Consider the following 12,986-nt stretch of genomic DNA (forward strand, 5'->3'; position numbering starts at 1 on the left):
GAATTAAGTACTTTTTAATTTTATTTTCATATTTTACTTAAATAAAATGAATTTTTTTAATTATTGCATGTAATAACAAAATTTTGATATTATTTATTTACTTATAATATTAATTATTAAGTAAATCTATTCATGTCCTTATTCGTAATTTGACACTTAAAAGCACTTTCTAAAAAGCTTGGTCAAACACAAATTATTTCTCAAAAGTGCTTTTCAGACTGATTAGCCAAACACAAACTGATTCTCTTCAAAAGCACTTCTCAAAATAAGCTGATTTCTCCAACTTGGCCAAACAGGCTATAAGTGTGTCAAACCTTACCAAAACCATTCCGGATTCGATCCGACCAACCCGATACCACATAACACGACAGAAATAGGGGAAAATGGAGCGGTAACTCATGAGACGACTGGCCGGGTCGTCACATCAACGTGTTTTTTACTTATTATTTTTGAATATGTCATGAATTATTAAAGATATATGCGTGAGACACAATCTACTAATTAATTTATTTCTTTTAAATACCCCACTAGAAACATATCACAATTTTATTTTATAATACCTCGGGAGATAATGAAACTATTTTAGTAAAATTTAATTCTCTTAATTCCTGGGCGATTGCACCAAAAATTCGAGTTCCTTTTGGATTTTCTTCTTGATCAATAACAACTGTAGCATTGTCACCAATCATATTATCATCCTGTTGTCACGTTTGAGTTCTTTACAGGTCCGCACAATTACAGATCTGACTACTTCTGATCTTTCTAGGGGCATATTTGGTACGGCTTCTTTGATCATAGCAACAATAACATCACCAATATGAGCATATCGACGATTGCTAGCTCCTATGATTCGAATACACATCAATTCTCGAGCCCCGCTGTTATCCGCTACATTTAAATGGGTCTGAGGTTGAATCATTTTTTTAATCCGTTCTTTGAATGCAAAGGGCGAAGAAAAAAAAGAAATATTTTTGTCCAAAAAAAAAGAAACATGCGGTTTCGTTTCATATCTAAGAGCCCTTTCCGCATTTTTTTCTATTACATTACGAAATAATGAATTGAGTTCGTATAGGCATTTTAGATGCTGCTAGTGAAATAGCCCTTCTGGCTATATTTTCTGTTACTCCACCCATTTCATAAAGTATTCGACCCGGTTTAACAACAGCTACCCAATATTCAGGGGATCCTTTTCCTGAACCCATACGTGTTTCTGCGGGTCTTAGTGTAACTGGTTTGTCTGGAAATATACGTACCCATATTTTTCCACCACGACGTGCATTTCGTGTCATTGCTCGTCGGCCTGCTTCTATTTGTCTAGATGTAATCCAAGCAGGTTCAAGTGCCTGAAGAGCATATTTACCGAAAGAAATATGATTACCTCGATGAGATATTCCCTTCATTCTTCCTCTATGTTGTTTACGGAATCTGGTTCTTTTGGGGTTATAGTTGATGGTTGTTTCTGAATTCCATCTCTACTACAGAACCGGACGTGAGAGTTTCTTCTCATCCAGCTCCTCGCGAATAAAAGGATTCCAAAAAATTTAATTAGAATTAAGCTAGAATAGTCAATCTTAAGTTAAGATATATATGTATTTACTGAGTAATACCTTGAACGTGGGATTCTTTGAGATTTCATTCAATCTATTAGTAATTTGTATATCTTGTTTGAATAGATAACTAAACTTTTGAGTTTTATAAATAGAAATCTAAAAAAAAATTGTATTATTATACCAAATCCTTATTTTGTCCTTTATTGTATTGTCCTAAATTTTGCAATAAAAAAAGTTTTCGCGGGCGAATATTGACTCTTTCAATCCCTATTTCATTTGTAGGGTTAACTCGTGACTTCTCAGATCTCCGAATACATGAATTAATCTCTGGTTCGTTCCGCCATCCCGACCAGTGAATCATTAAGATTCCTTTTTCAATAGAATCTTTTGCATTCACAAGTTCCGTCGTTCCCATCACTTCTTACTTAATGGTTAGGTCCGAATTCTACAATGGAGCTCAGAATGAAATTGGTTCTTGAGTCAATCTTCTCAGTCTTTATTGGCTCGAAGCTCTTGATTTTTTGTTCTATTTCTATAAGAAGATTCATTTTATTATGGTATGAATGCGTATTGATGCTTTATTACACTGCCTTTTATGAGATTACTCATAGACCTTACATATTGGAATTTTATATCATTGGTATTCTTTTTCTCTCTTTCTCTCATCCTTCCATTTATCCACATCTTTTTTGTCTATTTTGCTTTACAACTTAGAATCAGATTTCCTTTTTTGTTTATGCAAAAGATTTCAGTTGCTACAAAGATATGACCTATATATCATATCTTGACTGGTTCTTTAGATCCAGATAATGCGAAGTGATGGGTTGGTTATTAGTTCTATAGTTTTTAGTTCATACTATGTGGGCTGGTCTTTTTTAATCCTAACCCTAAAAAACCAACGAGTCACACACTAAGCATAGCAATTATATCAAATGGTCAATCGAATTTTTATTCAACCTTATAGAATTAAGAATTAGAAATGTTTCCCTTGATTGATTAGAAAAAGAATGAATTTGTCTTTTTTTGTTCAATCATTGGATAGAAGGGAAAGACAAGTAGTAAAATTATTCCTCGTCTAGAAATATCCAAATTTTGATGCCCAATACTCCATAGATAGTTCGAACTGTATAAGAGCAATAATCAATTTTCGCTCGAATCGTTTGTAGGGGAACCCTACCTTCTCTGATCCATTCGACACGTGCAATTTCTTTTCCGTCGATACGCCCCGCAATTTGTATTTGAATTCCTTTTGTATCTGCTTGTTCTGTTAATTCAATAGCCTTTTTCATTGCTTTTCGAAAGGAAACTCTATTCTTTAATTGTCCAGCTATAAATTCTGCAAGAATATTAGGGTTTCCATAAGGTTTTGCAATTCTTGTGACAGCAATGTTCAGTTTTCGGTTTACACAATGAAATTCTTTTTGTAAGGTCGTTTGTAATTCTTCGATTCCGCGCGGTCGACTTTCTATTAATAATTTTGGGAATCCCATAAAGATTATGACCTGGATCAGATCGATTCTTTTTTGAATCTCTATACGTGCAATTCCCTCGACGCCAGAGGACGTTCTCATATTCTTTTGTACATAATTCTTGATACAATCTCTTATTTTTTGATCTTCTTGTAAACCTTCAGAATAATTTTTTGGTTGTGAAAACCAAAGGGAATGATGACCTTGGGTTGTACCCAGTCTGAAACCAAGTGGATTTATTTTTTGTCCCATAATCCCCCACTATTATACATATCACGATACGGCATAGCTGTAGATTTTTTTTTCCATCTCGTTTTTTTTAACGAATACATCTCTACATATTCATCATCTAAAGATATATCTTTCATTACAATAGTTATATGACAGGTCGATCTTTTTATTGGAAAACTACGTCCTCGAGCTCGAGGTTTCAATTTCTTCACAGTAGTACCTCCATTGACTTCGGCTTTACTAATGACTAAATTGGCTTCGCTGGAACCCATATTGTAACTAGCATTTGCTGCTGCAGAATAAATCAATTTCAAAATGGGATAACATGCTCGATAGGGCATGAGTTCTAGTATCATAAGCGTTTCCTCATAGGAACGGCCGCGAATTTGATTAATTACTCTTCGTGCTTTGTCAGCAGACATAGATATATGTTCACCTAAAGCATATACTTCTGTTTTTTTCTTCTTTAGCATAAGGTTTGCCTCCTACTACTGAATCATAAGCATCTAGATTTTTTTTATTAATATTAACGACGAGATCTATTATCGCTTTTTGCATGTCCTCTAAAATTTAATGTAGGTGCAAATTCTCCCAATTTGTGGCCTACCATACTATCCGTTATATAAATAGGCAAATGCTCTTTTCTATAATGGATAGCAATAGTATGACCGATCATTGTGGGTATAAGGTAGATGCCCAGGACCAAGTTACTATTATTTATTTTTCTGCTTTTGTGTTAAGCTTATCATTTTTTTTAATAAATGATTGGCTACAAAAGGATTTTTTTAGCGAACGTGTCATAAGTTTACTTCTATTTTTTTGTAAAGTTTTTGTAAAATGAAGAATTTAATTCGATTTTCTCTAGAAAAACAAACACGAAGCTTCGTTCCTCAACAAAGTGTTCACTTCTTTTTCGCCAGATTTCATTCGAGTGAGAACTAGCCTTTGAGGAGCTCTCTAAGCTGTCTAACTCTCTATTACCATAGGCAGAGGGAAACCAGGTTCAATAGCCGGATAGAGTAAGAAAACAAGAAATTTGACGATCAACTACGTAAACCCCCCGAAGGGGGAAGGTAAGCCCATTGCTGACCCCGCTTTACTCTTTAGCAAGTCAAAAGTTTAAGCTGGGACACTGGTTATGGAAGAAGGAATCAAGAAGAAAGTATCAACAATAACTGGTTTTATAACGGGATAGCTCATGATGTTCATATCGATCTACTATACGCCTCTGCATCTAGCATTGGGTAAACCTCATAAAATAATTGTCCTAGATCTACCATATCTTTTGTTTCATTTCTTCTAGAATAATCACAAGCACTTTTTTAATTATGGATCTACTACCTGAAAATATTTTGCAAATCATTCTTAGTATTTCAAACTTTCTTTTTTGTAGTTTTTCAGTTTTTCAAAGAAGTTGATTTTTCTTTTTCCAAAATTTGAAAAGAAATTAAAGGTACCTCTTTTTTTTCTTTAAAAAAAATGCTTTGCAAACAATCAAAGTTGGAAAAATTGAAATCCCTTTATTTACTCTAAAATTGGGTAACAATTAAATTTGTACGCGGTTTAAAGGATATGTGATCTAATGCAACACGAATAACTAAGAATAAAAGATAAATAAATTAAAGACTAAATAAACGATCAAACCAATTGCAATGTTATGACCAAGCCTGATCTTAGATTGAACAGTGACCTCGTCCTCGATTGGACCCTCGGTTCGAGCCCAGTCGTGAACGAAAAATAGAATAATTGAGAAAAATTCTTAACATTAGTTAGAAGGTAAAAATAAACTTTTATTTCTTTGAATTGTGTGTTACACCGTAATCGTCCTCCTCGTCTTCTCTTTATTCTTCTTGTTTCTCCGGTTCGGTTGAGGCTGGTATCAGTGATAGCTATTTAATCTCTTCCTTTTTGGTCGGTTCCATGTTTCTTGATGTTGAAATCGCGGGCACCAGGATTACCTCGTCGACAACAAACATCTCCATTGCGGCCGACTGTTCTTCATAGACCATTTTGATTCCCCCCGATGTGGAAAATTTCAACGCCTGGTGCAAGGTCGAGGGTACCTCCTCATATTGTGGACCCATGGACTTCTGAATGGAGCATTGTACCTCATGTCCCCTTCGATCATGGAGAACTTTGTTTCTTGGATTGTTCCAGCAGTGTCTACTAGCAAGGTTATCTCTCCTTTCATGGTCTCATATCCCATGTTAAAACCGTTCAATAACCGTACTACTGGTACGATTTGGTCCTATAACCCTAATTGTTCTACGACCCTCGAACTGATTATGTTGGCCGAGCTACCTGGATCAATCAGCAAATGTTTATCTCAAAATTTATTGATAAGTACAAATATTACCAGTGCATCGTTGTGAGGTTGTACGATGCTCTCGGCATCTATGTCACTGAACGAAGTGGCTCCCTCCGGAACATAATCCCGCGTGCGTTTTCCCCTTGTGATAGATACTTTAGTGCATTTTATCATTGGCCCTTGGGGCACATCAACTCCTCCGATGATCATGTTGATCACGTGTTGAGGCTCTTCTTGTTCGACCTGTTTGTTGGCGTTCCTGTTCCTGAAGTGATTTTTGGCTAGCTCACTTAGGAATTCTAGAAGGTGCCCGTTATTGACTAACTGAGCAACTTCTTCTCTTAATTGCCGTCAATCTCTGGTCATGTGATCGTGAGTACCGTGATACTTACACATAAAATTAGGATTTCTCTAGGTATGGTTGGGGCTACTTGGTTTCTTTGATGAGCCCTATGGCTGACACGATGTTGGTAGCGTCCACATTGAAGTTGTACTCTGACAATCTCGGTGCTTCCCTATTCCTGAGCGGCCTGTCGAACCAATTCTTGCTCACCAGACCTCGGTCATTGGGCCTTCGATCACTTCTCTTCTCCTTCCTTGCAGGGTGATGCCCAGATTCATTTCCCCTTCGCTCCGTGCTATATGGTTGATACCGATCTCGGACTGGTCTTGGCTCTTGGTCAATGGCTCTGTTAGATCTATCATCAGCTCTGATGAGGTAAACAGATCCAGAAAGGGCCTCGAGCTGGTCGTCCTCGACCCTGATCATCGACTAGTACCTATTGTGTATGTAGGCCCAGGTTATCGTCGGGTACTACCAAATTTTATTTTATCTGTTGAGAGGCCAAAGAATTTTGGGGGTTGAGCCTATGCGTGAATGCCTGAACGACCTAATCTTCTGCAGCCGGTGGCAAGTCCATCTATTCTATCTATAATCTTGACATGAACTCACTGAGCATCCGTTATCCTTTTGTTTGATCTTGAAAAGATCTAACTTTCTGGTCTCAACCTTGATGGCCCGGCATGGGCTTTTATGAAAGCATCTGCAAATATAGCGAACAAGTCAATAAAATTTAGGGACAAGTTGTGATACCATATCATTGCTCCCTTGGATAAAGTTTCCTCAAACCTTTTCAGTAACACCAACTCGATCTCATCATCTTCCAAATCGTTCCCTATGATTGCGCATGTGTACGAGGTCACATGCTCATTTGGATTTGTGATCCTATTATATTTGGGAATGTCAGGTATACGAAACCTCTTCAGGATCGGCTTTGGTGTCGCGCTCAGAGGAAAGGGCTTCTGGATAAATTTTTTGGAGTTCAGTCCCTTTTTTATCAGGGGTGCTCCCGGGATGTGATCGACCTCGAAGTTATATGTTTTCACCTTCTTGTCATTAGCCTAGTCTTTTTCTCACCTAACTCCACCCGTTTTGTCAATGCTTCAAGCATTTTCAGTACCTCGAGATTTACCTCGGGCTCGGGCTCGGCTTCACCCGGCTTCTCGATAATTTGTTCGTCTCTTCGACTGCGTTCCCGGGATTGTTGGGGTTCGACCCTATTGGGGGCATGGCTTTGATTTTGCAGCTATGTTATTGTCGCTTGTTGAGCCTGCAGCCGTAGGCTCACCCCATCACTTTCGCCTTCGGATGCTTCTCAAGCTGTTGGTCGGGGTCCCCCGCGAACATTGTTTTCAGGATCAATTGGCAAATTAATGTTGTTGGCCATCCGTGAGTTAGCATCGGCCGGGTCAGCAGCTGGGACACCGTTAGGAATGGCAGGAAGCACATCATTGTTGGGCACCAAATTATTATTTTCGCCGTGATGGCCAAACTCAGCGTCAACGTTCAAGTGAGCAGACCGAGATTTTGATATTTTTGGGCTGACCTGAAATTAAGATTTCAAAGAACAAGCGCAAAATAAGGTGTTCTATGGAGATTCATATCAAATCACCACTATTTTCCTTAGCCCCACGGTGGGCGCCAAATTGTTTACTCCAAAATTGGGTAACAATTAAATTTGTATGCAATTTAAAGGATACGTGGTTTAATTCAACACAAATAACTAAGAATAGTAGATAAATGAATTAAAGACGAAATAAACGACCAAACCAATCACAACGTTATGACCAAGCCTGAACTTAGATTGAACAGTGACCTCGTCCTCGATTGGATCCTCGGTTTGTGCCCAGTTGTGAACGAAAAACAGAACAAGTGAGCAAAATTCTTAACAGTAGCTAGAAGGTAAAAATAAACTTTTATTGCTTTGAATTACGTGTTACAATGTGTCAGATCAAAGAAAAACTTTCCTTTTATATAGTAAGAGAATTTCAGTCCCGATACAAGTCAAAAAGAGATAAAAATCTTCTTTTACTGGTAATTATTGATCCATAGTTGATTCTGAACGAGATTCGCGCCGTAATGTCCAATCGAGGGCGATTATTACTGCCCCCTATCAGTCGTGCATAACCGTCCACCATGTTTTTCGTGGTCTAGAAGTTATATTCGGTCCGGGAAGCGTCGCTTTACCATGTTCAATGACGGATATATATATCGTTCATCCTTCCCGGGTCTCGATACGATGGGTCTCTGGCCCTGATTACAATCTCGCGAATCCGTATTTCCCCTTTATTCTTTCATCGGGGAATCGGGGTAGGTATTGCGCTTTATTTTACTCGTACACACCCTTTCCAACCAAATCCCAATGTCAACTTAAACTTGATTATCAGTCGTAGTTTTACGCTTCCAAGTGGTGGCCAAATTGCAGAACAGCGCAAAACAAAGTTAGAAAAAGAATGTTGTTCAATTTTGGAATGTTGGACGTCAAGATCCGTAAGTCTAAAGAGTATCCACCATTAATTAGTAATACTTGAGAATCTGAATCAGTACTACGCTGAATATACCTGTGGCTAATACAGTTCTACCAAAGCACCTTGGCCCCATTTATAGAAAAAGTAGAGACAAATTGCTCTCATAAGTCCATTCTCTCAGCAATCCTATCCCATTCGGAAAAAAAAAAAAAAAAACTTAAATGAAATCTTGAATGGACATAAGAACACGAGCTTCAATATTGTATGGCTCGGATCAAATTTTGCCCATGAAAGTATAATCCGTCCAACTTACCTAAATTTGTACCGGTTGAGCTGAATATATATTTGTTGGCGAGTCATTTTGGACATAGTCCAAGTTAGCACATTTAAAAGTTTGCACTAATTTGAGCGGCGCATTTAACCCAAAGAGACTCATAAAAACTTATTAAAGCCTTAAAAAAAGTTAGTTTAATTTGTTTTATATAGTCATAATAAATACAAACAAAAGTTTTTATAGTTAAATAATTATAAAAAAACAAAAAACAAATGAAAAATAGTTGAGTTGTACTGGTTGGATTATAACTCAATATTTATCCCAAATTGATGCGCATCTTTAGCCCAAACAAACTTTGGGCTGTTACTACCGACCCTTTTATTAATTCAACTCATTTAACCCGCATAAATGTTGCTCAACCTGCTCATTTGATACCTATATATAGGAAGGAGAAAAACTGTGAGCTTCCTATTTTCAATGTAATATCAGGAAGAATATTGAATGATGCTTAAGGTTTATATAATAATTGGTGAATATTTGTAATTTTACCCGTTAAACAAGATAAAATCATAGCACACGAATATAGAAGTATTGAGAGCGCTAGGTTTTGGACAATTTTTTGGAGATCAATATGTGATTATATCTAGGAAAAATTATGCGACAAAACAATCATATTTAAGGTATACCATTCGTAGTTATACTTTCAAAAAATTAGCATTTGTAGTTGTATTTGAATTTGATAGCAAATCCACCTGTAGTATTGAAACAAGAGATCAATTGTTTTGAACTGAAACAAGAGAGGAACAGGCTCTCGCAACTCAATTGATTAAACCACCTGCTTCTCTAAATTGTAGCGTTTTATGAAAATTCCTCTTATATTTATGGCGTAAATCAGTAGATCTGATCCAGAAGGCGTGACAATCAAATTTTCTTTAAAATTGGAAATCCTTTTGTTTCTTCAACATGTGAAATATGATATTTCACAATAGTGCTGGTTTACGATGGGATATAATTTCTTGAATGGAAGATACTTTTGCAACGCTAATACTATTATACATGATTCTCCAATTCTATTGTGGAAGCATACATCACATACTAGAAGTTCAAATTTACGTATAATATTGGAGAATAATTAAATTGTTGTTCGTCGAAAACTAGGTTATGGTCCTGTCACGGGCGTATCTAGGTCAAGAGGTATGAGTTTCACGTGAACCCATACTTCTTTCCTTAATTAAACCATATATAATAATATTATATGTCCTTAAAATTGCTTAAAAATATATGTGTGTGCACCGATACTTATTAAACACTCCTATGATACAATAATTATTAGGTGCACCTCAACAAGTAAAATTGGCGGTTCAAATCTCACCCCCGGACGATCTTGTTTTCGGCACAGAGCATAGATATATATATGTGAAAATCACTAAAATTTGAAAAAAAAAAAACAAATTGAACCTATAATTTAAAAAGTGTAGTGAGTTCATGATAATAGACTAAAGTTAAACCCGTCAAATATAAATTCTAGATCCATCTCTTCACAAAAATGCAACCACCATCTTGAAACCGTAGATCCGCCTTTGGCTCTTGATATCTCCTCTCAAACTATGTTTACTAATATATTCGTCGGAGTTCAATGTATGCCCTTCTTAAATGTATCTAAGCTAAATCTTCTACTTTATTTTGGATTACTTAAGCATTTAATTAATATTTGTGATTCTCAATTAGGAGTATCTCACCAACTCAAATAGAGGTGACTTCGAAATACCAATAGAGATTATATGATGAATGACAATACTCATTACACAGTTTTTTTCACATAAGGAGAAAAAAAAGCTAACAACAAGTAAATAGATAGACTTCTATTACACTAAAGTATAAGAAGTCCATAATCAAGCGTAAGTACGTCCCCTAGACCACCTTGTGCGCTAGGAAATACTAAGAGGAACTTATTTGACGCTACATAATTCCACCAAATACACAAAGGAAACGAGAAGTTACCACACTCCTGAATTTAACCTTACATACATATAAGTAACAAAATGAAATCCAAAAATCAAATCATAATATGTGGACGTAGATCAAGCACACTGGAAGCCAGATGGAACCTTTTTTCCACAAACATTAAGAAGAAGGCTTAGAGAAAGAGGGACATTAAGGTTAATCCCAAGAATGTTGGCTTTAATAGCAGTGCATAGGCAAACAGCAGCCTCAAGATCAGCAACACCTTGAATGAGAGTGCAACAAGGTTTTTTTGGAGGATTACCAATCACAAGTCCAAGCAAATTGCCTAAAACATTAGCACAAACACCTAATTTTAGAGTATCAATTGGGCACTTGCCTTTGGATGGACTAGGACTTGGTTTTGGTTTCGGCTTTGGTTTAGGACTAGGGCAAGTGCCACATGCACTCACGAGGGAGAAAAAGAGAAGGTTGACAAGAATAAAGAGAGCAAGAGAAGTAGTTTTCTTAGAAGCCATTTCTAAGAGTCTAAAATTTCTTGTAGTTATAAGTGGATTTTGGCTTTGCAAAGATTATAGAAGGTGGGTTTATATAGGATGCAAAAGTATGAATTATAGCAAAAATAATAAAGAAATTAAGTTCTAGAAACCATGTGTCCCCAAGGTTTTCGCTGGCAGCACAAGCAAATTAGATATTTACTTAAAATCTCTTGAATGCATTATTAGCCACATAAGGTGTTGCAATTTGCCATGTTCTCGCCAATGTCTACATCTATGGATAAAACATAGAAGATGTATATGTAAATGTAATGAATTATATATACTAATAGTATAAAAAAATTTAGATTATAATATTGTAGGTTAGTTATTACTTTTATTCGAATATTTATCAATTATAATACTTATCAAGAAATTATCCATAATGATATAATAAATGATCAGATTGCGTAAATATTTTCACACCATCAATGCGTTCTCTACCATGAGCTATCACTTCAACCGTAATATTATAAATTATGATATAGAAACAAATTAGTTAAATATACAAGTATTATCACTGTTAAAAAATTAAAGGAGTACTTCCTGTTACTAGCAACAAAAGAAGTAAAGATGGAGGTAGTTCCTAGCGCCCATTTATTTTGGGATACCCAAAAAATATAAAACAAAAAAACCGGTGCTATTCCAATTTTATTTGTTTTAAAATAAAATATTGCAGCTGGTTCAAATTAAGATAAAATTAAACTTATCCTACTACCCTAATGTATGAACTTTTGTAGATAATTAGATTCTCGTTTTTTTTCCTTTTCCTCAATATGTTAAGAGTGAACATGCATATTTACTGGTCTTCATTTTTTGTTCCTTTTTCTTTTTAGTTGGCGTTGTAGTTCACTAACTTGATGTTTATTAGTCTTTGCCGTAAGTAAGATCAAGTTCAATTCTTCTTGTACATTCTTCTTTTACTTTTGGAATTCCTGTATTTTATTATGATGCATATTAGTGGAGTATTATTATAATTTATTTTTTCTAAAAATAAAAATTTCTGAGTATAACGAAAGGGTTAAAATAAAGAATGGTGACATTTGATTAAGGTTAAGGAGATGCATCATTGCATACAACTCAATGGACCTTTTTTTATAGGTTTTGTTTTGTTTTTTTCTGGGTTGTATTATTGATCATTGCTCGTCTTAAATTCTGTAAAGAAACATGATGTCAAATCATGTATAATCACTTCATTCCCTTGATCCAGATGAGCAAATGAGAATTGGTATAGCTGAATTTGTGCAGAATATTTTGACGATTTAGTGGCTGTTAATCTTTGGAATTTTGTGTGATTAAATCTGGACAAATAGAATAATTATATAATAAGTTGAAAGTTTTGCCATTTCCATGTTGAAATATCTGCCTCAAGTTGCATTTTTTGATAGCTCTAGTGGGAAACTGCGACTTTCTTGAGTCACGGGCACAATCGGACTTTACCATGGGCTCCACGTTATATAAAATAAAGCATATGTAAAAATGGATTAAGTTATGGAGTATATACCAATAATATAAAAAAAATCTATATTATATTAAAAGGAGAGTAGTGAAGCATGTGGTTAAGCCAAATGACAAGCTAAAATGAATCAACTTAGCAATTTTAAGACAATATTAAAAATTTAAATTATAAATGAAAACATATTTAATAGAAATAGTAGTCCAAGATTTTCTATAAGTGAATTTCATTCTTGAAGACATAAAAACATTTGTGTATAATATGCAAATGGAAGGACACAATCTATATTAAGACCTAAGCAAATGGAAGGACGCAACCTATGCAAATGAAAAACCTAAGCTATTAAGTGAATTTCATTCTTTAATGGAAGGACGCAATCTATATTAAGCAAA

At 35.5% G+C, this 12,986-nt stretch overlaps 1 protein-coding gene across 1 annotated transcript; it reads right to left on the reverse strand.

Moving 5' to 3' along the window:
* Positions 1-10,394: 10,394 nt before the first annotated feature.
* On the reverse strand, positions 10,395-11,169 carry LOC104242032 (14 kDa proline-rich protein DC2.15-like). Its single transcript, XM_009797006.2, has one exon. The coding sequence runs from the start codon at positions 11,118-11,120 to the stop codon at positions 10,722-10,724; it is 399 nt and encodes a 132-aa protein (XP_009795308.1). The 5' UTR covers positions 11,121-11,169; the 3' UTR covers positions 10,395-10,721.
* Positions 11,170-12,986: the final 1,817 nt, after the last annotated feature.

This window comes from Nicotiana sylvestris, chromosome 8 (genome assembly GCF_000393655.2).
Source record: "Nicotiana sylvestris chromosome 8, ASM39365v2, whole genome shotgun sequence".
Taxonomy (NCBI): Eukaryota; Viridiplantae; Streptophyta; class Magnoliopsida; order Solanales; family Solanaceae; genus Nicotiana; species Nicotiana sylvestris.

Bases quoted from the DNA above. Each gene is read 5' to 3' on its own strand.
- LOC104242032 (XM_009797006.2), bottom strand. From the start codon at position 11,120: ATGGCTTCTAAGAAAACTACTTCTCTTGCTCTCTTTATTCTTGTCAAC.